The sequence below is a fragment of the Pomacea canaliculata genome, linkage group LG14, assembly GCF_003073045.1.
Source record: "Pomacea canaliculata isolate SZHN2017 linkage group LG14, ASM307304v1, whole genome shotgun sequence".
Lineage (NCBI taxonomy): Eukaryota > Metazoa > Mollusca > Gastropoda > Architaenioglossa > Ampullariidae > Pomacea > Pomacea canaliculata.
In genome coordinates, this window is record NC_037603.1 from 12,134,573 (window position 1) to 12,155,048 (window position 20,476).

General features: G+C 38.1%; 2 protein-coding genes across 6 annotated transcripts; both read right to left on the reverse strand.

Moving 5' to 3' along the window:
• Positions 1 to 369: 369 nt before the first annotated feature.
• On the reverse strand, positions 370 to 9,885 carry LOC112555937 (stimulated by retinoic acid gene 6 protein-like). Of its 2 annotated transcripts, XM_025224550.1 has the most exons (17): positions 9,512 to 9,878; positions 8,892 to 8,946; positions 8,531 to 8,616; positions 7,845 to 7,978; positions 7,295 to 7,458; positions 6,836 to 7,065; positions 5,867 to 5,946; positions 5,377 to 5,438; positions 4,796 to 4,922; positions 4,366 to 4,441; positions 3,918 to 3,996; positions 3,236 to 3,284; positions 2,765 to 2,870; positions 2,184 to 2,285; positions 1,694 to 1,857; positions 1,194 to 1,353; positions 370 to 1,038 (listed from the first exon to the last, which is right to left on the reverse strand). In XM_025224550.1, exons 1-17 carry the CDS (start codon positions 9,580 to 9,582, stop codon positions 1,020 to 1,022), a joined length of 1,764 nt encoding a protein of 587 aa, XP_025080335.1. In that variant the 5' UTR covers positions 9,583 to 9,878; the 3' UTR covers positions 370 to 1,019. The 2 variants fall into 2 exon arrangements, 1 of the variants encoding a protein (XP_025080335.1); XR_003097564.1 differs by lacking the exons at positions 370 to 1,038; positions 1,194 to 1,353 and having other exon boundaries at positions 1,758 to 1,857; positions 2,084 to 2,285; positions 9,512 to 9,885.
• Positions 9,886 to 11,043: 1,158 nt separating this feature from the next.
• On the reverse strand, positions 11,044 to 20,208 carry LOC112555841 (stimulated by retinoic acid gene 6 protein-like). 4 transcript variants are annotated; one of them, XM_025224378.1, is made up of 18 exons: positions 19,532 to 20,206; positions 17,995 to 18,049; positions 17,544 to 17,629; positions 16,914 to 17,041; positions 16,583 to 16,746; positions 16,097 to 16,326; positions 16,020 to 16,023; positions 15,697 to 15,778; positions 15,384 to 15,445; positions 14,909 to 15,032; positions 14,262 to 14,337; positions 14,047 to 14,125; positions 13,871 to 13,919; positions 13,441 to 13,540; positions 12,877 to 12,978; positions 12,363 to 12,526; positions 11,711 to 11,851; positions 11,044 to 11,423 (listed from the first exon to the last, which is right to left on the reverse strand). In XM_025224378.1, exons 1-18 carry the CDS (start codon positions 19,600 to 19,602, stop codon positions 11,305 to 11,307), a joined length of 1,836 nt encoding a protein of 611 aa, XP_025080163.1. In that variant the 5' UTR covers positions 19,603 to 20,206; the 3' UTR covers positions 11,044 to 11,304. The 4 variants fall into 4 exon arrangements, with proteins under 4 accessions (XP_025080163.1, XP_025080160.1, XP_025080162.1 ...); XM_025224375.1 differs by having other exon boundaries at positions 11,699 to 11,851; positions 19,532 to 20,203; XM_025224377.1 differs by lacking the exon at positions 16,020 to 16,023 and having other exon boundaries at positions 11,699 to 11,851; positions 15,697 to 15,776; positions 19,532 to 20,202.
• Positions 20,209 to 20,476: the final 268 nt, after the last annotated feature.

Consider the following 20,476-nt stretch of genomic DNA (forward strand, 5'->3'; position numbering starts at 1 on the left):
TTGTGGAAATAATATCTTAAACTGGCTTTACTCCAGTCTTCAGATGAAGAAAGATGCTCCCACTAGATCTTTTAGTTGCCAAACGCTTTAAGTCGTGACTGAGATAATGATGGAAGGGAGACAAGAAGCATTTTTTTTAATGTGTAGTTCTCTCCCTTCAATGTCAGCCGAAGATGTGAAATAATAATAAAGGAAAAGACAGAATCAGTAATATTAACTACAGAACATGCGTGCATATGACAGATTGAGACGGGTGTGTATGTGTGCAATGTGTGTATGAGTGACAGCGATAGATAATTTCATCAGTTCTAATTAAACAACTTTTTAAAGAAACAGCTCAAGAAACAAGCCAAAAAGCGACGTGGGAATCAAAGAACAACAAGAAGCGATTTATTAAAATACAAACATTGCCACGACAACGAATCATCGAGAACAAGACAGGTACAAAGAGTTATTTGACGATGACATCCCAGACAGACTGACGAACACACCTAGTGACACAGGATCAGATGGCAGTTTATCACCTGGCAAAACGAGAGGTGACAGAGAGCATACTAATCAGTGAATCGTTCTCCATTAGCAAACGGTGTGCACTGTGTAAACTTTCAATTAAAGTAACATCGATTCTTTGCCAATACTTTTGTTTCACCTCAGTTCCTCCACACCACAAAAATTTTTATCATGCAAACTTTTCTATTGAAAGTATTTGGTTAAAAATGACAACAAGTGTGACGATGACGACAACAACAACTGGAAGCCCCGCATCAGAGGGGACGCCATTTCTTCTCTACCGGATGTAGTAAATGTACTTTTCACATTTTAACTTCTTTTTACCATGACGTGAACGAGAGCAGACGACAATACTGACAGCGGGGTCGTGTTTACGTGGTTATTACTCTTGTGACTGTGACCCCGTATCCACGTGACCTTTCCGAAGACTGCGGAGACTCGGGTTGCGATGTAGGGTGTACAGTAGGTGCCACCGGCGGCGAGCCAGGCTACGACGATTCATCTGTAATTTAATCATCGGGTCCATGACTGCAGACAAGAAAGGGATGAGGCTGGTTAATAACCAACCAAGTAGATGATATGTATGTTCATGGAAAAAAGCTAAGTTTCAAATCCCCACTGCTGTTAATATTTTCATACCACAGAAGATATTAAATTATGCCAGTTTCTGGGTAGATACCCACCGTAGGACTCCCCCAGCTTCACGTATCTCCTCATAATTATCGTTGGATGGCTCTGCCTCCGGCCTCCTAGCGGCGAGCAGCATCAGTCTCGTGAACACGATGGCCACTGGATGTGTGTGGGCACAGTCCGTCTTCATGAAGCCCACATAGGTGTTGAATCCTGTCAGCGAAAATCAAACACAGGTTAGAAAAACAGCAAACAAGCCTGCGTCGTCCTTAGTCGAGGAAACGCCTAGGGAGGGGAGATATAGTCATCTACTCATAAAACTTTCTGGCCCGTCTGCAAAACCTCACTCCTCCATCATCTACAGGTCCCAGAAAGCTTCTACCTTTTCTCTTTTTTTTTCTTTTTTTACAAACGTAAGAAGAGTGTGGGGTTCAAAAGTAAAACTAACCCAGATGGGGTGGGGCTTGGAAAAAAGTGTGAATTTAAAATACTTTCTACAGAAACTAAAATTCAGAGATAAATGCAGCACACACACACACAAGCTTGCACACACCTATGTCGAGGACCTCGAAGTTCTTCACTAGTATAGTCTTGTCCAGGCGACCCAGGTAAACAAGTCCTAGCACCATGGAGGTGAGCATGCGCAAAACGCAGGAGAACAAACCAAGGAACAAGAAGTAGAAGGTGAAAAAATACACGCAATTGAAGAACCACCCTCTGCAAAAAGATAACATTTGCCATCACTGGATGCTTCAGGGTGTTTCTTTTGAAGTAGATATTATCCCAATGTTACTGGTTAATTTATTTCAATTACACATTTTGAAACAATTTTTTTTATTTTAAAAACTTTCTGCAGATCACAAATCAATTAAAATATAGCTTACTTATCATATTATACTATTAAAAACTATTAAAAGCATATTTGTAGATTAAAAATCCAAACCTGTGTTACTGTTGTGGACAGAAAGGATTTAAACGACTTCGCTGTTGTTTTCTCTTGCTGACCTCACGCACTCAAGCACCTTGCGCCGACACATACGCACCTATTGTCGAGGGCAAGATGCTCTCCTCTGTCTTGCAGGAAGAAGAACGCCGACAGCAGCCATATTGTTATGTTGATAACAACAAATGTCAGCAAGTAGGGCCTGCCAAAGATATGCCACAAGCTAACGACTTATAAGTAGAGTTCAAAACTAATTTACTTAATTAATAAACGTTGATGTTCTGAACATGTCCAGTTCGAAACCTGTACAATATGCATCGGTATATACGATGGTACAACACTGGATCAGACCTACAGGAGTTGTTTCTTTATGTTATACTCTGCTGTTGTTGTTGTTGTTTTGGTGGGGGTTCAGTTTTTACTATTTATGTGTGCACACATATGAGGAGATAGGATTAAACAAATATTATTAGAAATAGTAGCATGGGAGTTGGTGTGCCTGTCTTTCTACCTTTATTTTATTTATGTAATTTTCTATATTCTAGATGTCAAATACATAAGCCTTTTGCCATCGTTCATTGATCAAAAGTTGAGGATTCTGGTCCAAATAGGACATTTTAAAGGACAGTTCACAGAACAGGATTTCAGCAAAAAGGAAATCAGACATTTGTAAAAACATACCAGGTCCAGTTAACAAATTCTTTGATGAGGTTTACATCGAAGAACTTTATTAAGATTCCCACCAAAAAGAAAACCAAGAAGAAAACAAGCCACTGGATCATAAAAGCTGAAACAATAATGTAATAACAACCAATTTAATTAAGCTAATCATCTGATAATATTACTTCCACTCAGTGACTAAGAAAAGAATGAGTGGTTGAAGGGATGGATGCATTTATCTCCATAAAGTCACTACACCCTAATTACTAACAAGTTTTTCACAAGTTGTTTCCAGGTATATTCACCAAAAAAGTATCACAGGAAGATACACACAACTAGTATTGCTGAATGTGGCACCTATATCTGCTTTATATGTGTGTATGTGTGTGTGGCTTTCCTGTCTTGATCTCTGTTTTCCATTATTCATATTTCTGTGACTGCAAGTCTGCTGACTCGTCAATTGACTGGTGCATGAATGTTCTTTTATCTCACCCCATATCATGTAAGCGGCTTGGAATCCCCCGTACTTGATATAGTTCACCTGAAACAATTTTTTTAAGTATATATATATAAGATTTGGATCATGCATAAGATACAGAAATTTAGATACATGCACCATCCTATAAGTATTGATAGCATTCTACATTTTCACATTATAGCGTGCAGTATCAAAATGTTAATAATAAGAAGATTAATTAATAATGATATAATGAATCAAATAATAAGAAGATTAATTCGATATTTACTGAGTCCACGAGACTAATGTTCATGTACAGAACGCACCTATTTGTGAAGTATTTATTAAAAATAATGAGGAATGGTCAAGCCTTTTCCTTGGCCCGAGAAGCTGTGAAAAGTTTTAGATGTTCTTATCTGTCTTTAGCGAAACACTGCATTAATCATCTTCCCAACTTTAACCTCGCAGGTGTAATTACAGTTCATCTACTATCGCACATGAATGTTCACCTATCTGATGGACACGACAGAGGACAGGTACACTGTCAGGTGATGTCATGTCATGGGACCTGAAGATCGCCCACAGACGCGTGTAGACCAAAAAAGAATAAGTATTTGTAAAACTTAGTTTTATTTTAAATGTACTAAAGGGGCCAAAATATTTCATAACAAATTATATTTTGGCAGTAAGATAAAAGTCTTCATATGCTACACTTACACAGTCTTTGACGGGGCTACTTTCTACACTCAGATGAATCTTGACAGAGTTTCCTTTGTACATTTCAAGAGCATGGGTTCTGCAAGAAAACAAAATAAAAGAAAGTCTAGAACAAGACTATAATGTGTTTTTGTCTAGTCTTGAATAAAGGTTTACTTCTTAAAAACACCCTGAATGTAGGTGAGCATATTTTATGTTCCATTGTGCCAAGAAAAAACAATAAAGCATTTATATCAAGCATTTCTTTGCCAGCACCATGGACTTTGACATAAACACTCAGCTTGAAAACAACTACTACTACTACTTGTCTGTTACTGATGTTACACACTAATACACAAAATAACAATCCCAATGCAATCACAAATATAGCATCCACACCACGCACTCATTGAAGAGGTACAAATGTGTGTTGTCACCTTATCTTTCACCTGACCACCCACAACCTCACCTGTAGCTGGTCAGCAGGCCGCAGGCAGAGAAGATGAACAACACCAAAGCTGTCGTTGTGGCCAATATCACACTCACTGCAATGATGGTCAGTGATTGTCACATACAGTGATTGTTGGCATAGTACAGTGTGTACAGTATATCAAAACATGTTAATCATCGTCTCTGGGTTCTATCACATCTTGAAGCTTGATGAGTTATAGAGATGTGCAGTCAGAAGTAATTCCACAGAGAGACTGCAATGCTATGTGTTCAAACAATCACAGTATTAAAGTTCAGGTCCTACATATGGACGCTGACTTCAGTCAGTCCATCAAACGAAAAACAGGGAATACAATTTACACTTCCTCACATCCCAGATACATTTATCATGAAGCATTTGTATAGCTTCTTTTCTTGCAGCATTTTAAATGCTTTGATATTATTCTTACCACGAAAAACTTCGATTGTTTTCAGAAATGGATTGATAATGTCCTCCCAAAAGTAGAATGCTATCGGGATGCATTCTTCTGTTTTCCTTAGCAGCTGTACCAATAGTGCCATCACTTGGTAGGCAATCTGCTCAAGCCGAACCCAGATAAATGTCAGCAAAATGTTTGAAACAATGTTAAAAGCAAATCACTTCACAACACTGAGATCAGTCTCTTATATAAAATAGCCATATATAAACTGAAAAAAACATCTGATGGTTATGTACTGCCATTTAGTATCTCTACATCTATAGTGAACATGCTGGCGCTGATGAGACAAGATCTTACACTTATTGTAAGCTTACCTTGAGGATGTACTTGTGTGTAATGTATGATTGAACAAATTATAGAATCATTATCGAAAATCATTACATGACAGACAAGACGATAAACGAAATTAATAAGTTGGCCTGATCCTATGAAGATGATGAAATATTACTATTAAACGGAGAAAATAATGTCTCCAAATATTTTATTTTTGAGAGGAGTTTAAATAACAGGACAGACTTCCATGAATGAGTATAATTTCTTGTGTTACTCACAGTATAAATCACCACAGAAGTTACCAGTAGAACAGACAAGAGCCTTGACGGGTATTGATAACCTGAGTAAAATAAAATAAAATAAAATAAAATATGACTTAAAAAGTAACTTTCGAATGTACAGTTATTCAGCCAAATTAAAAGAAAAAAATTGATACTTCATTTAACAAATGCTAGAGAAAAGTGGCAAAAGCTTTCTAAAATATGAAAGTTGTGACAGCTTTGTAAATCTGTCGAAATATTTAAAAATTTGTGCAAAGGAGTGGTATTTGTGAGAACATATTTGTTCTCGCTGGACTCGATGATCAGAGTTATGGGTCATATTTTTTATCATAGTGCCCTTGTTGTTTAAAATATTAAATTGAATTTGATGGGGACGTCTACGCGTTTGAATGTATTTCAATATCATTTTTTCGAAAAACATTCTATCTACTTACATTTTATAAAATCTGTAAAGAAATAGATGGTAGGTATCTATGACCAAATTTACCTCTCTTTCTCTTGTAAATATATTTCTTAATCAGCCGTATGAAGTTTGCTTTTATCATTTCCTTTCTTCCCTCTGGGACTCTGAAAATGTTGAATCATCTGATGAGAATGGTTGATAATCTTCCTGTGGCTTTGAGTTTAACAGGCGTTTAAAATCATAATTGTAGCAAACATTTTATGAATAAATACACAATCTGAACGAGAAGTATAAGTTACACGGTGTCCATGGACATGTCATGTCAACTGAAAATAGCAGAAGATATTACAAGGGATGGTATGAATCCCTACTTATTTGGTTGATGGTACGAGAGAAAGCTTGAAAGAAAGACGGGGACAAAAGAGCAGATCTTCTGTTTTGTTGTCATTCAAGTTTAGTTTGCTACTTGTCCTGGAAGACATCGCATCTGTCAGATGACATCCCAGCATGCCCATAGTGTTGTCAACATTAGAGTAATGAAGCATTCATGACTGGTTTCAAACTGTTAATAAAAGAACAGAGTGGTTTAATGTACAGAATGAAAAGGAATGGCCCAAAAACAGTTCCTTGTAGAACTCCTCATGAAAAAATGGATGGATAAGATGAAAATTATTAACAGAGGGAATCAATGAGGATGTTGCTGTGATCAACAGTGTCAGATGGTGTCCATGGACAGAACACTGAACAACCCCATAGTTCCCGCTGGTTTTGGAGAGGATGAGACTGTAGGAGGCACCACTGTGTAACATGGTGAACACAAGTCAACAGAGAAAGGGAGAGAACTGTCATTAATGTGGCAGTTACGAAAATTATTTCTGGGAATAAAACAATACTCTCATATCTCGATATGCCATCAACAGCAGCTTGTTCAAAGAATATAAAATATATTAAAGATATAAATGTACTACTAAACATCTAAACTTAGTTGCTAATCTTCACTTTCACCTCTCACCTTTCACCTCTCTCTCGTGGAAGCTATAAGGTGACTCCTACCTCACTGTTTTGGACACTGGTTTAGACAAGATTCCTCCGACATAACTTCCGTCATACGATTTCCGAATTTCGTCCAGGTTTTCCAAGACCTCAGATGGCTCATTGGTCCACTCAAACCAAGGGCGGTGATTGCGGACAAAACGCACAAAGCGGAGTGGGAGGGAGATGCTCAGGTACAGCAGGCACAGAAGGGGAGGTAAGTTGCGGAAAACCAGAAGCACTCTGCCTTCCTGTAGTCAAAGAAGACTTTGATAAAAGATTTTGTTGTAAAATAAATCGTAATAAATATTTATATTTTAAGTAGACTCACAGCTTTGCTCTAGAAACGGTAATAAAGCATAAAATCGTTATGGGGATAGTTTCATATGTGAAGCCAGGATATATTTATACTTGACATTTACATAAATACTAGGAAGAAATAAAATGTAAATAGAAAACATAAGCGGACAGCTCACTCACAAAGTTAGTCTCGCACTGCGCAAGTCGAAAGATTTCGATGGCAGTCAGCATCCACACATACAAGGATCCCACCCCGTACCCGAAGATGGATCCCATGGTGAGACTGACAAAGACTGGCAGAAAGGTCATTCCGTATAGGAACGTGGCAATTATATTAATAAACGCTGTGAAAAGAAAGAATATTAGTGTTTGTACTTTCATAACAAAGCCTCAGCTCTCTCAAGCTATTAAAAATCTTATCACAAATTTCAAAATTATATAGTCATTGATACGGTTATTAATCAAAGAAATTAGTTATAAAATATCTGTAAGAGTGCCCCGTACACTCTTTTATTTTATGTTATATGAATTAAGGAAAATCTCTAAACCTAATAAAAATAAATTAAATATTACATAATATTATATTGTATTAAAAATAAATAATATTTTACCCTTTTTAGTTCACTTCAAGTAGAAGTGTTTTTAGAAATATTTTTTGACATTTTATTTCAGTATTACTGTTTTACAGGTATAAACACAACTGAACAGAGCTCATATTTCTGCTTCGTACCTTTGCCAGCTCTGTGCCCGTTGTATTCGATGATGCTGTCGCCGTTGATGACAATCACATGCACCACGTGTGCAGCAGCCCCAAATGCGCATGCGTAGGACATTTTAGAGTGACGTGTCAGGGAGTTCATAGCGCTGGAAAGGAATATATTTTTAGTATGATGTTAGTTGAGGTATTAATCATATTAATTGTGGTATTAGCTGCAGGAGACACATAGCACTACCGGCAAGTAAGACATTGCACCACAGTCTTAGTCTGCACCACAGTCTTAGTCACGTGACAGGTTGAAGCAGATCATCAGAGGTGTTCGACTACCTGTCTCCTCTACTATCTGCAGTACAAGTCGTCTTGGCAAACTGATTGTTTCAAGGAGACACTCCCCATATCTGTTCATATTCTTGTCCTATCTTTCTCTCCTTCTGGGTGTTTATCGCATTCGCCGACATGAGCGTTGGGTGAAGCTCCTTCTCAACCTTCTGTGAGTGTGTGTGTCCCTCCATACTGTTTGGTGTTTTTACTGAGACACCCAGGAGTCTTGTACACGCAAACAGATGGACCTTTTCTTATGTCACTACTCTAGTCCCTATATTTCCGAGACATACTACAGTGTGAGAGAGAGAGAGAAAGAGAGAGAGACCTATGAGAGTTTATTTGTTCTATGCTGGCGTGGAGTGAGCTTTACTTACTACACAACACCAGGTCGGCCATTCAGAATCGCGGGTAAAACACTTCTCCTTTTCTTCGTGAGCCCAAACAGAAGGGTTATGACCATCTGAACATACACAAAACAACTGTTAAGATGGACACTAAATAGTTTCTAGTGTCAAAACTAATCATCTTATAAAAATTTAAAAATTCAAACTTGAGTTTTTATCACCGCCTGCGTGAGTAGCATTCTATTGTCTTCATACTGACAATTCCACAGCTGGGGTAAAAATAAGTGCAGGAAACTTTTATAGAATAGTCATAAAATGTAACAGCTTATGCAATTAATTTTTTATTATTTTATCTGTGTAACTTTGAGAATGAGCTGAAACATTCACTCACTGCTGGTATCAAATTGAAGAGATAAAAATGTCTGTAGTTGACTTTGTCGGTACATCTGTGAACAGGTTATTGTAAATAATGCAACCATTTTGTTTATATAATAAAGGAAAATGTAAAGAATTTTTATAAAGCGTTGTTATGATCTAACACATTATTTATTAATATTTATATGTTCTTGTAGAAATGGTGAACTCTCGAGCTCTACCACTGTACTATTGCCTTTTGAAATGAGAACGAGAAAGGAAAAGTAAAACTGAACAAAATTCAAAGTTCTTGCTTTCATGCTCACCTGCTTCACAATTGTTGGTAAATTCTCCACATTATCTGGTTTTAGCATTGAAGAAATGTATGAATTATTTATAATAACCTTAAACCTAGACAAACATGGTGAGACTGAACCCTGGGTCTGAACGCATGTGTAGTTGACAAAAACTGAGCAAACATTTAAAATATTTTTAGTATCCCACTTAGTTAATCCATGTTATGTAGCCTCCAGGTTTAACTTGTGTGACAATAAACAACTTAGAGCTTACATAAACTGAGTTAAATAGAAGCTTCTTGTGGTGATTTCTTGAAGTAAAGTTTTAAATAGTAAGTCAAGTAGCAAAATGTCTACTTACTCGTTTGTGGTATCGCTGAAATTGAATTTACAATCGTGTAGTTGATTGAAGAGATTGAGGAAGTTAGACATGGCTGTCAAGTTTTCTAGCTTTTCTTGGTGGTCTTAATGTTGTTCCAGGTGAGAATAATCCCACAACACACTCCACAACCGGCAGAGATTGTGACAGGGACTCAAACCCCTCCAGCAAATGTCCTATCTCTCCTGTGAAAGGTACCCCCAACACCTCTCATGAACAAAATTGTTTTTTGTGAACAGACATAAATCTCCACGTCCACCAAGCAAATGTGTAAAATATTTATCGGACGAGCAAGACAAGATAAGCAGAGGGCATGTTGCCCGATAAAACTCCAGGGCTTGATCGCAAGATTTTATACCAACACATGGAGCGGGGAAATTAAACTTCCTACTTTCTGGAATAGTTGCGATTACTTTAAAAATATTTTATCAGGTCCACACTACAGCCACAAAGATGGCGACCTCTTGTATTGCTACTGTTTATCATCAGGATATTTGCAGTGCACTTTATGGTAATTCCTAGGTTATCAAGGGTTATCTCTTTGTTAGAACACTGTTTGTACTTTGCACAATATTTGCACGCGAGTGTTCACAGCTGAGTGGACGGGTTTGGGTATTGTTCAACCACAGTCAGTGAACGAACCTGCCTGACTAGTAATTCTCTTATAGACAGAGGCTGGAGCGTTTTCATTACAACTAACTCGCTATGAGTCTGCCGTTCTCCGCTCCACTCCCAGTTACCTTCCAGGGCCGTCTGGTGGTGAGCACCTGTCGCCAATACAGTGAAGGTTGGCTGTCCTGGGTTCAGATCTCGTCTCGAACACTCTGTTCTTTTTTCTGATTGTGGCATCTGTTTACAGGGCTGACTGTCTTGCTGTGATGTAGCCTTAGTTGCTGGCTCAGTGTAAAACACCATACTCCCTCTCCAACCCCGTCAGCTTGCAATAGCTTACTGACTGCGATAAAGGTTTTCTTTAACTGTTTGAGCGTGTATTCTTCAATTATTGTGCAGTATCAACTCGTTTACATTGATCAAAGATATATAGAAAGAGCTCAAAATTTACTGCGCCTTAAAACTGCTGGCTGCACTCTGCCCTCTTCAGGTTTGTGTTTGGCAAGAAGATGATGACAAAGTCACACACAGCTAATAGAGTATTTCGTCGCATGCCCCTAGGGTCAGCTGCAGGTACAAGTATGCCTCTAAGGTCAGATACAGACACAATCATGCCTCTAGGGTCAGGTACAGGTACAAGCATGCCTCTAGGGTCAGGTACAGGTACAAGCATGCCTCTAGGGTCAGGTACAGGTACAAGCATGCCTCTAGGGTCAGGTACAGGTACAAGCATGCCTCTAGGGTCAGGTACAGGTACAAGCATGCCTCTAGGGTCAGGTACAGGTACAATCATGCCTCTAGGGTCAGGTACAGGTACAGTCCGGTGCATGTCAGTAAGTGGATCACGCTTCTAACCCACGAACTGCTGCACTACCCTATATATTTCAAAGAACTACGCCTTGGTGAAGTCTTTTTTTTTTATTTCACATGCACAAAACATAAACAATGATGAAAATCTTGTAATAAAGAAAAAAACAACAAAGCAAGCCAAAACAAACCCTTAACACACAACTCATCAGTTCCCATGTCTTCTCCACTAAATTTGAATCAATGGACTTTTCACACTTCACTTCTGTTCACAGTAATCTTTTGTTCACATGTTTTCACCGTGATTTGAATAATCAGACGAAACAGCTGACCGCGAGTTCATCTCCACGAGGCCATTACGACTGTGACCCCACGTGACCTTTCCGAAGGCTGCAGAGGGTGGGATTGCAATGTAGGGTGTACAGTAGATGCCAGCGGCGACGAGCCAGGCTGTCGTACTTCACCTCATAGTCAGCTGACGACAAAAGGTCAATCAAAATTGTGATTATCAACATGCTGAATTGGTGAACTCATATTTACAAACCAAAGACATCAACGATTAGTCATGCAATCGTATTCGCAGGACATACGCAAAAATCTGGTCGTTAACCTGTAACCATATTTACATCTTTTTATCGTCAGTTGTCAAAACCTGTTTCCTATGCGAACTCAAAGATTTAATATTTAGGTGAAAGAAATAAGTAAGCAGAGAAGTGTAACCAGAGATATGTAGATAATGTAGATACCTACCGTAGAACTCACCCAACGCCTGGTACCCAGACCTGGTGGGCAGCTCCACCTCACGACTCCTAGCTGCGAGCAGCATCAGTCTGGTAAACACGATGAGCACCGGATGTGAGTGGGCACAGTCTGTCTTCATGAAGCCCACATAGGTGTTGAATCCTGTGATTGAAAACCAGTAGGATATGAACCCATATGTAAACGGTATTCAGCGAGATAAACAAACACAAAAAACTCTTCTCTAAAATAAACAAATGTGTTTATGCAGAAGCATTAGCATGACCATCAGCAACAGATGCTATTGTCATCATCGTGGTGAGTATGGGCATCATCTGACACAGCATCAACAAACGCTGTATATATATTTGTACAATCCGTCAATCTGTCAATCTACCCACTAAACACCTGTTGAAGGCACGTGTAACTAAACAATGTTTTGCAAATTAAAAATAATGAGCTTGTTAAATGCACCTTACTGGAATTAACGACAATGATGGAAGTATACCCCTGTCCGCCATTATTTCCGACACTAAAATAAAATAGACCAACGGTGAATTTACATAAAAGTAAACGTTTTTTAAATTACTCTTACACATAAAAGTAAACATTTGTAAAGTACTCTTACACTTAGGTCAAAGTGACTCTCATACCGCCATAGAAGGCATGCACACACCTAGGTCAAAGACCTCGAAGTTCTTCACCATGATTGTCTTGTCCAGGCGACCAAGGTAGATAACTCCAAGAACCAAGGACATGAATAAGCGCAAGAGTAATGAGAAGAGACCAAGGAACAGGAAGTAGAAGGTCACAAAGTACACACAGTTAAAGAGCAAGCCCCTGAAACAGAGCAACCTTTAAAATATACACAGTTGAAAAACAAACTTAAGAATCGTAGTGACATTCAACTTCTATACAGGTAATAATAAATTTAATAAATAATTTAAAAAATAAATAATATAAATATTAATAATATAAAAACAAATAATATAAATAATAATTATAAATATAAATAATTATAAATTTAATAATAATGAATGATTTGTATCCCGCCTTTTTCCAGCACTTCATCATCTTTCTATCTTTCTTACAAGTCAGAAACAGTTTTTTTTTCTCCCTTCTATCCAAAATCCCAACCTCACGTACGCACGCATACACAAACACCACAGCCCACCGGCACACACACAAACCTGTGGCTGAGCGCCAGGTAGGAGCCATTATCTTGGAGGAAGAGGTATTTGGACAAGATCCATAGAACAATGTTGACAATGATGAATACCGACAAATATGGCCTACAGGGACAAGACAGCATGAATATCTAAAATAAAGCATTTGAACTGCAAAAAAAAAAAAACTTTTGACTTGGCTGCGATATCTTGCGCCCGTTCTTCGATGTTGTGTCTGTAAATTTGTTTATTAATATGTTTTTGTCTACATGTTTATGGTAAGCACTTTCAGTGATCATTAGTAGTATTATTAAGATCAGCACATTACATGCTAGTTAACAGCCATCAATAAAATATGTGAGAAAGAACACAGTTTAATCTTTTTCTGACCATCTTATTAAATTTGCTTGTAATTAAAGTAATCATCTGTTTGACTTGGTGAAGTGAGAGTGAAGAGTGGGTTTGGGTGTGAGAGTGGCTGTGTGGATCTTATTCCGTTGAGCTTTGTTGGGTAAACAAAGAGCAAGACTGAGTAAGTGATGTAGAGCACATGAACTGTAATAGAAAAACATATGAAAAAAGTCTTACCAAATCCATTGCAGAAAGTTTGTGACGAGATCGAAGCGGAGCATTAGATATCCAAAGAAAAAGAAGAGTAAAAACAAAATAACAAACTGGATCAGAAAAGCTGAAAAACAAAATAAAATAACGAAGGAAGAGTAAGTACTGTGGAAGTAGTTTTCAGGCGATCATATACTTTATTGGTAGTTACAACTTACAAATGTGTGCTTTGACAGCATTAGAATAGAAGGAATTAGATGGAGTCTAAGAAAAAGAATATTTCTAGTCAACAATAACAAACATGGGCCAACCATTTTTTTTAATAAGACTGTACTAGTCCACAGGCTTTCACTGCCGCAAGGGATTTCATAATATGCAAATATGTTTAACAACAAACGACTCTATGGCAAACATGATCTCAGTCCAGCCCCTGTTTGTTTATTTATTTATAACTTACCCCAGATCAGGTAAGCAGCTTGATAACCTCCGTACTTTATATAGCTCGTCTGAAACAGTCATAACAATATACACATATGATAAATCAGTACAAACATGGGATATTTTATGAACATAGATTAAATAATAATCTAGATAAATTAAATAAATGTAAATATATCGAGTCACGATACCTACGCAGTCTGTGGCTGGACTCGTCGTTTCACTTCGAGGTATGCTGGTAACCTTTCCCTTGTACATTTCCATCACATGATTTCTGTAATAAAACCCGATTTCAAAGAAGTAAACGATTGTTTTACTAACGACTACTGCTGTAGTAATACTAATAACATTTCTATTTAATACACTTCGCGCTACTAAGATGTTGCTGATGGAACTAAGACCATAATCACCTGTAGTTGGTCAGAATGCCCAGAGCGGAAAAAATGAACAAGCCAGCCACTGTGAGTGTAGACAATATAGAACTTGCTGCAAAACAAAATGTCATTTATTATATCATACATAAACACAAAATATATTTTAAACATCACCTTATAGTGATTAGCGCCATGACCATGAGACACGAGACGAAAGGTGGAATGTATGCGCCACACATTGTGACAAGAGAGCAACGATAATATGAAAACACATTTATTTCTATTATTTTATTAAATATTAAAAATAATATAAAAAAATATTATTAAATATTTTATTATATTAAATATTATTATTTACAAGAGGATTTCTTGCATTCTTAGGAAAATCTGTCTACAGAAAACAATTATTGTGCGAAAAAATTAAAAGGTTAAGGGGAAAATAAAGTGAAATGGTAAGTTATGTATAAACTATTTATACTGATGTTTTGAATCATGTCCGAACAAACATGTGGGCAACAAAACGATGGAGGTCTGATGCAGTTCAGTGCTGGATCGTATCTCAGCATCGCTCGACACTTTTGTTGTCAAACCTGCTGACACCACTCCAATAATTCGCACCTGTGTTTGCTCCTGTTTATTTTGATATTTTAGAAAATCATGTGCCAGAAATTATTTCCGTTTACCAATCAGAACATTGATCAGCTGCTTCAGCTCATACTTCTCCTCTTCATCTGTAGTATATTCGTCCACACATTCTTTTAAAACCATGAAAAAGCGCAGGAGTAAAGTCATTCCTTCGAACGCAACCTGTACAAATGCACACGAAACAATAAAAATAATTAAATGTAATTATAATAATCTTAATGTCATTTCTTTGCTTATAAAAAAATTGTAAAAAAAAAACTTAAAGGTCTAATATGATGCATTTTTCCTATAAGTACACTATATTAATTTGAGTAAATACTCCCTTTCCATACTTTACATACAAACATAAATATATCAGCATGCACAGAAAGGTTAACATCGACTTACTGAGTTATTTACGATTTTCACAACTTGTTAGTAAACATTTGTAGAACTGCTCAGAGAGTGTTGCAGCCTGTCTTCAGGCCAAGAACATAGTTTGAATAGCAAGCCATTACACATAATAATACTCACAATGTAAGCCACAACGGCTGTTAGAAACAGTATTGACAATAGTCTCGATGGATATCGAAATCCTGCCAGAAAAATAAGACAGAGGTTGATATAAAGTAACTTACTTTAACAGGAGAAGAAAACTTGTCTATGTTGGCCAAAGACAACAAAATGTTGGGAAGTATAATAATCTGACAAACCTCAGACTGTCAAATAATGGACAATGTTAAATGATGTAACAATACGTATTTTTTAAAATAAAATATACATAAGATTTTATCATATCAATCACAGGCTTCCCAAGAAGGTAGAAGGATTGTGTGAATTATTTTACCTCTCTTTCTTTTGTAAACAAATTTCTCAATCAGCGGCAAAAGTACTTCTTTTATCACTGGCATTCTTCCTTCAGAAAACCTGCAAAGGTTTGCCTCCCTTAACAAATAATACCATGGCTCTTGAAATTAAAATTTAGCTTAGCAAATCATGGTGATGCTGACAAAATCTCAATGTTTCAGTATATGAATAGTGCATAAATTTTACTATGATAAATGATAGGAAGACAGACAGAAAATAATGAGAGAAGGAGAAAACAGATAAAAGATGAGATCTGCTACTAATTTTGTCAATATTTTTTCTTGGGGCCGTCAGCAGCATGTCTTCTCTTTGGTGTTTTTTAAAGTTGCATTGTAGGAATATTTACTCCTGGAAGCATGCAATTGTCATGAATGATGTACCTGACTTTCTCTTCCTTTGGCTTAGTAAAGATGTCGGCGACATAGTTTCCGTCGCTGGAGTTCCGAATGTCCTCCAGTGTGTCGCATCTGTCGCTGGACTCGTTGGTCCACACGAACCAAGGGCGATGACCGTGGACAAACCGCACGAAGCGGAGCGGGATGGAGATGCTGAGGTACAGGAGGCACAGAAGGCATGGCACGTTCCTAAAAATGAGCAGCACTATGCCCTCCTGTAATGGATGAACATAGTAAACAGCTTATTGTTTTCATATTTGCATGCTTAAGGATAATGTGAAAATTTAAAATGTTATTATAAATGTTTATTATATAGAAATTTTTTATTACCGTCTTGTAGGAATACATTTTTCACAAGTTACAGTGTCAATCAAATTTGTTTAAAAAAAAGGCGAGAGATGAACTTTAAAAAAACTACATTGAATTAGATAAAGAACTAGAGAGGAGATAATGTGTGCAGCTGTTACGTACAGCTGTGATGTAACACTGTGCCAGCTCGTACAGCTGTCCTGCCGTCAACAGCCACACGTACAAGGCCCCCAGTCCGTACCCGAAGACTGATCCCATGGTGAGACTGACAAAGACTGGCAGAAAGGTCATTCCGTACACGAACATGTAGACCAGGTTGAGGAACGCTGCGGAATTAAAATGTTTAGTTTGACTCAGTGTAAGAAGTTTATGAAGTGGTGAAGTTTGAATATTGAACTGTTTCTGGACTACTTTGAGTTTCACCTGTACATGAAGGATAACTTTCTATAATTAAAATTTGAAAGCTCTACGTCTACGGTAGTCTAGTACTTACATGTAATGGACCCATTGTAGTCTATAATTTTTGCCTGGCCAAAGACAATTCTATAAACCACAATTGCTGAGGCCCCAAATGCGCATGCGTAGGCAAGTCTGGAGTGACGTGACATGGAATCCATGGCGCTGTGAAGAAATAAACACAGTCTGTTATTCTCGTTGCTATTATCGCTGTTGTTTTCTCTATTGTCTCTGTTATTGTCGCTTTTGTTGTCTCTATTGTCTCTGTTAGTGTCTCTGCTGTTGTCGCTGCTGTTGTCGCTGCTGTTGTCTCTATTGTCTCTGTTAGTGTCGCTGGGTCTGTCTGTTATTGTCTTTATTATTGTGTGTTATTGGCGCTGTTATAGTCTCTGTTTTATGTTCCGTAAATAACAAAATAATATCAGTGGTGAAATGTTCCTCTTGGTTATAGAGTTGCAGTCCTTTCTCATTGAGTGTCTGTTTACTGCTTTATTCGCATTTTTTTCTTCTTTCCCTTGCTTCCTTCTCTCTCTCTTGCAGTATACACGCACGCAAACGCGACTACATAGAAGGGAGAGGTGCGTGTAAGTGTGCATGCGCGTGTGTGTGCGAGAGATAGAGAAAGAAAAAGACCGAAAGAGAGAATGTCTGGAAGAATATTACTCACTACACAACACCAGGTCGTCCCCAGAAAACCTCCAATAGAATACTCCTCCTTTTCTTGGTGAGAGCGAATAGAAATGTGATCAGTATCTGGAGACGCGCAAAAAATAAGCATCTTACAAATGCACTAAAATATAAAGAGTTTTATTGCGCAGTGTACAAAATACTTCTCTAAATAATAAACTATTCTTTATCTAATAATAGTAATAATTATGAGTATTTGTAATGCGCAGCACCACGACCGAGATAGCACTCACAGCGCAGACCAGTAATGATAAACAAACAGGTAGACGACAGGTGAGATGTGTACAGGTACAGACAGTCAATATTTTTTTAAGCAGATGGTCAACCTGTTCTTCTTATTAATATTTCCGTAGACCAGGAAACCAGGAACCCGTTCAGTAACCAAAGTTCTATTCTCACCATCAATACAAAAGAACAGAAAGAGTCCTTACAGCAGGTATCAACCCGTAGTAGAGGAAAAGTCTGCTGCTGGTCTCGTCTGTACATCTGTGGACAGGAAAACATTTTGTACAACTGATGACAGAACTGCCACTGACCTCTTGACCTCCCCGCCACTTGTGGACATGTTCATAAAGTCTTATTATAACATTATTATCGTCTGTCACTGTAATACATGACAACATTGTATAGTTATCGACTTGGTAGTCATAGTTTTATTTTCTCTGTTGTCATAGCGACTGAGTGTGGATTGATAGTTGTGCGTCTTTCATTAGTATAGTTACTGATTGTCGAGTACTAGCTTAATTTTCTTTATTATATTAGCTAGTGGGTGTGGAGGAATACCTTTCGTGAGCTTTATTATCATAGTTTCTAGTTGTGGAGTAATAACTTCATATTCTTTTTTATAGCTATTGGTTTTGGATGAATAGCTTTATGTTTTCTGTTATCATGAGACAAACTAACGAGTTCCTATTTAATGATGTCTTCACCTTCTCTCATGTAATTTTCTATGTTTTGTTCACAAATAATTTAACTCCAAAAATGCCTAGAGATGTTACTGAATATTTTCTTCCTACTCGTGTTGGTTGGATACATAACTAAGACAGGGGTGGGCAAACTTTTTTGTTGCGAGGGCCGCATTGCTGGGTCATGACTAGTCCGAGGGCCGCACCTTGTAATTGAATACAAAAACGACGTAAAATCGCCAAATTGTAAACAAACGCATTTATTTAATAATGAGCACATGAAATATGTAGCTCTGTAGGAATAAATATAAAACCAGAATGAACAATTAAGCACACACAATTTAATGAGAAAAATGTTTCTGAATAAAATTTTGCTGAACAATTCTTTTAAAATTTGGCTCAAAATTACTGGTAGATACTCTCATAACTGACTACAAGTTTGCATCTGAAAGCAATGACCTGTTCTTTGGCTTGTTTATATTCATGCAGGAAAAACTTTGCTCACAGATGTAACTTGAACCAAATACGTACGCAGCAGGCGTGGGAAGGGACTAAGCGTAACTTGTTTTCGGTAATATTTTTTTTGTGTTGCCAAAGGGCTTCTGCGGGCCGCAGAGAACCACTTGGCGGGCCGCATGCGGCCCGCGGGCCGCTATTTGCCCACCCCTGAACTAAGAGATAGCCACCTGGCAACAGGTCAAAGCAGTTCATCGTGTAAACACACTCGCAAGACAGGGTCTCACATTTCGCAAAGAGCGATAAAAGAGAGACTGGTACAGATATGCGAGCACACACTATCACATGAGGACAAAGTCTTACAAGTTGTTTTAATGGATCACTCGAGATGATCTGTGGGGAATAAAGATTCTTTTGAAACACATTCAACAAGGGAAAGACACGAGAAAGTTAGTTATACATCCTCCCACCTTTGTCAACACCCGAGAGCTTGAAGACTGTCCCGTAAACTAACATATGTATGAACAAAACCTGATGTATCCACAATTCAAGCTACTTCACCATCAATTTTTACATATCTGAGATGTTTTAGCACTATATTACTTACTGTGCAGGAGTAGTGGTAGAGTTATTGAGACAGTTGATGTTGATAAACAGGTCCACGAAGTTGTAAGACATTGCCGACGATTTGCGACTCTCTCTTCTTCGATGTTATTTTAAAATAAGCGCGATGACCTCCAGTGAAAAATGAAACGAGAGTAGAATCGTCACCGGCGATAACAAGTTCCTGTTGTTGTCGCTCGACATTTTTAACACCCACACAGTGTTGCTCCTCTGGCGGCCGGCCAACAGACCCTCTGCACGGCTTGTTCACCACGATATTGTCTTATCACCGCAAAAATGCTCTTTTTTAATCCTTCTGGCAGGTGAGGTGTTAGTGGGGTAAATTGAAGGTACAGGTCGCCCCCTAACCTTTAGGTCGTTGATGAGGGTGGTGTTAGAGACGCAGCTTTTTATGGTGAGCAACTTCGAGTGAGGGCGGTGTCCGTCTCCTCTCCATCACACCCCTACCTTCCTCAACCTTCTGTGGAGTCAGGTACCCGTTCCCGACAGTCGAATCAACTAAGGAAAGTTTGCTGTGCCACACGAGTATCGAACTCGAGCCTCTCGATTTATACTCTAGCACTCTAACCACTCGTCTGATGCGAAGGGTGGGGTGTACCCGAGCTTGCAGTTGTTAAAGAATGTTTAGGGAATGACACTTATCAAGATCTGTGACGTGCTCTACCCTTGTCAGGACCTACAGGGAGCGAGTGTTATCTTCTACTCGTCACTAGGGTGCGCTAGTGTGTGCCTCATTAGGCGGAGGTTGGGATGCGGGTGGCGGACACTGATTAGTTATATCGCAGACGCAGTTTGAACGTTTGCCTTCAGTTTGCATAGGATTTTTTTTATTTTATTTTCATTGGTGACGTGAATGCCTGATATGATTTGTCGTGGTTTTTATGAGGGCCTGTGATGATTGTGTACCTTTGTGTACATCAGGGATAGG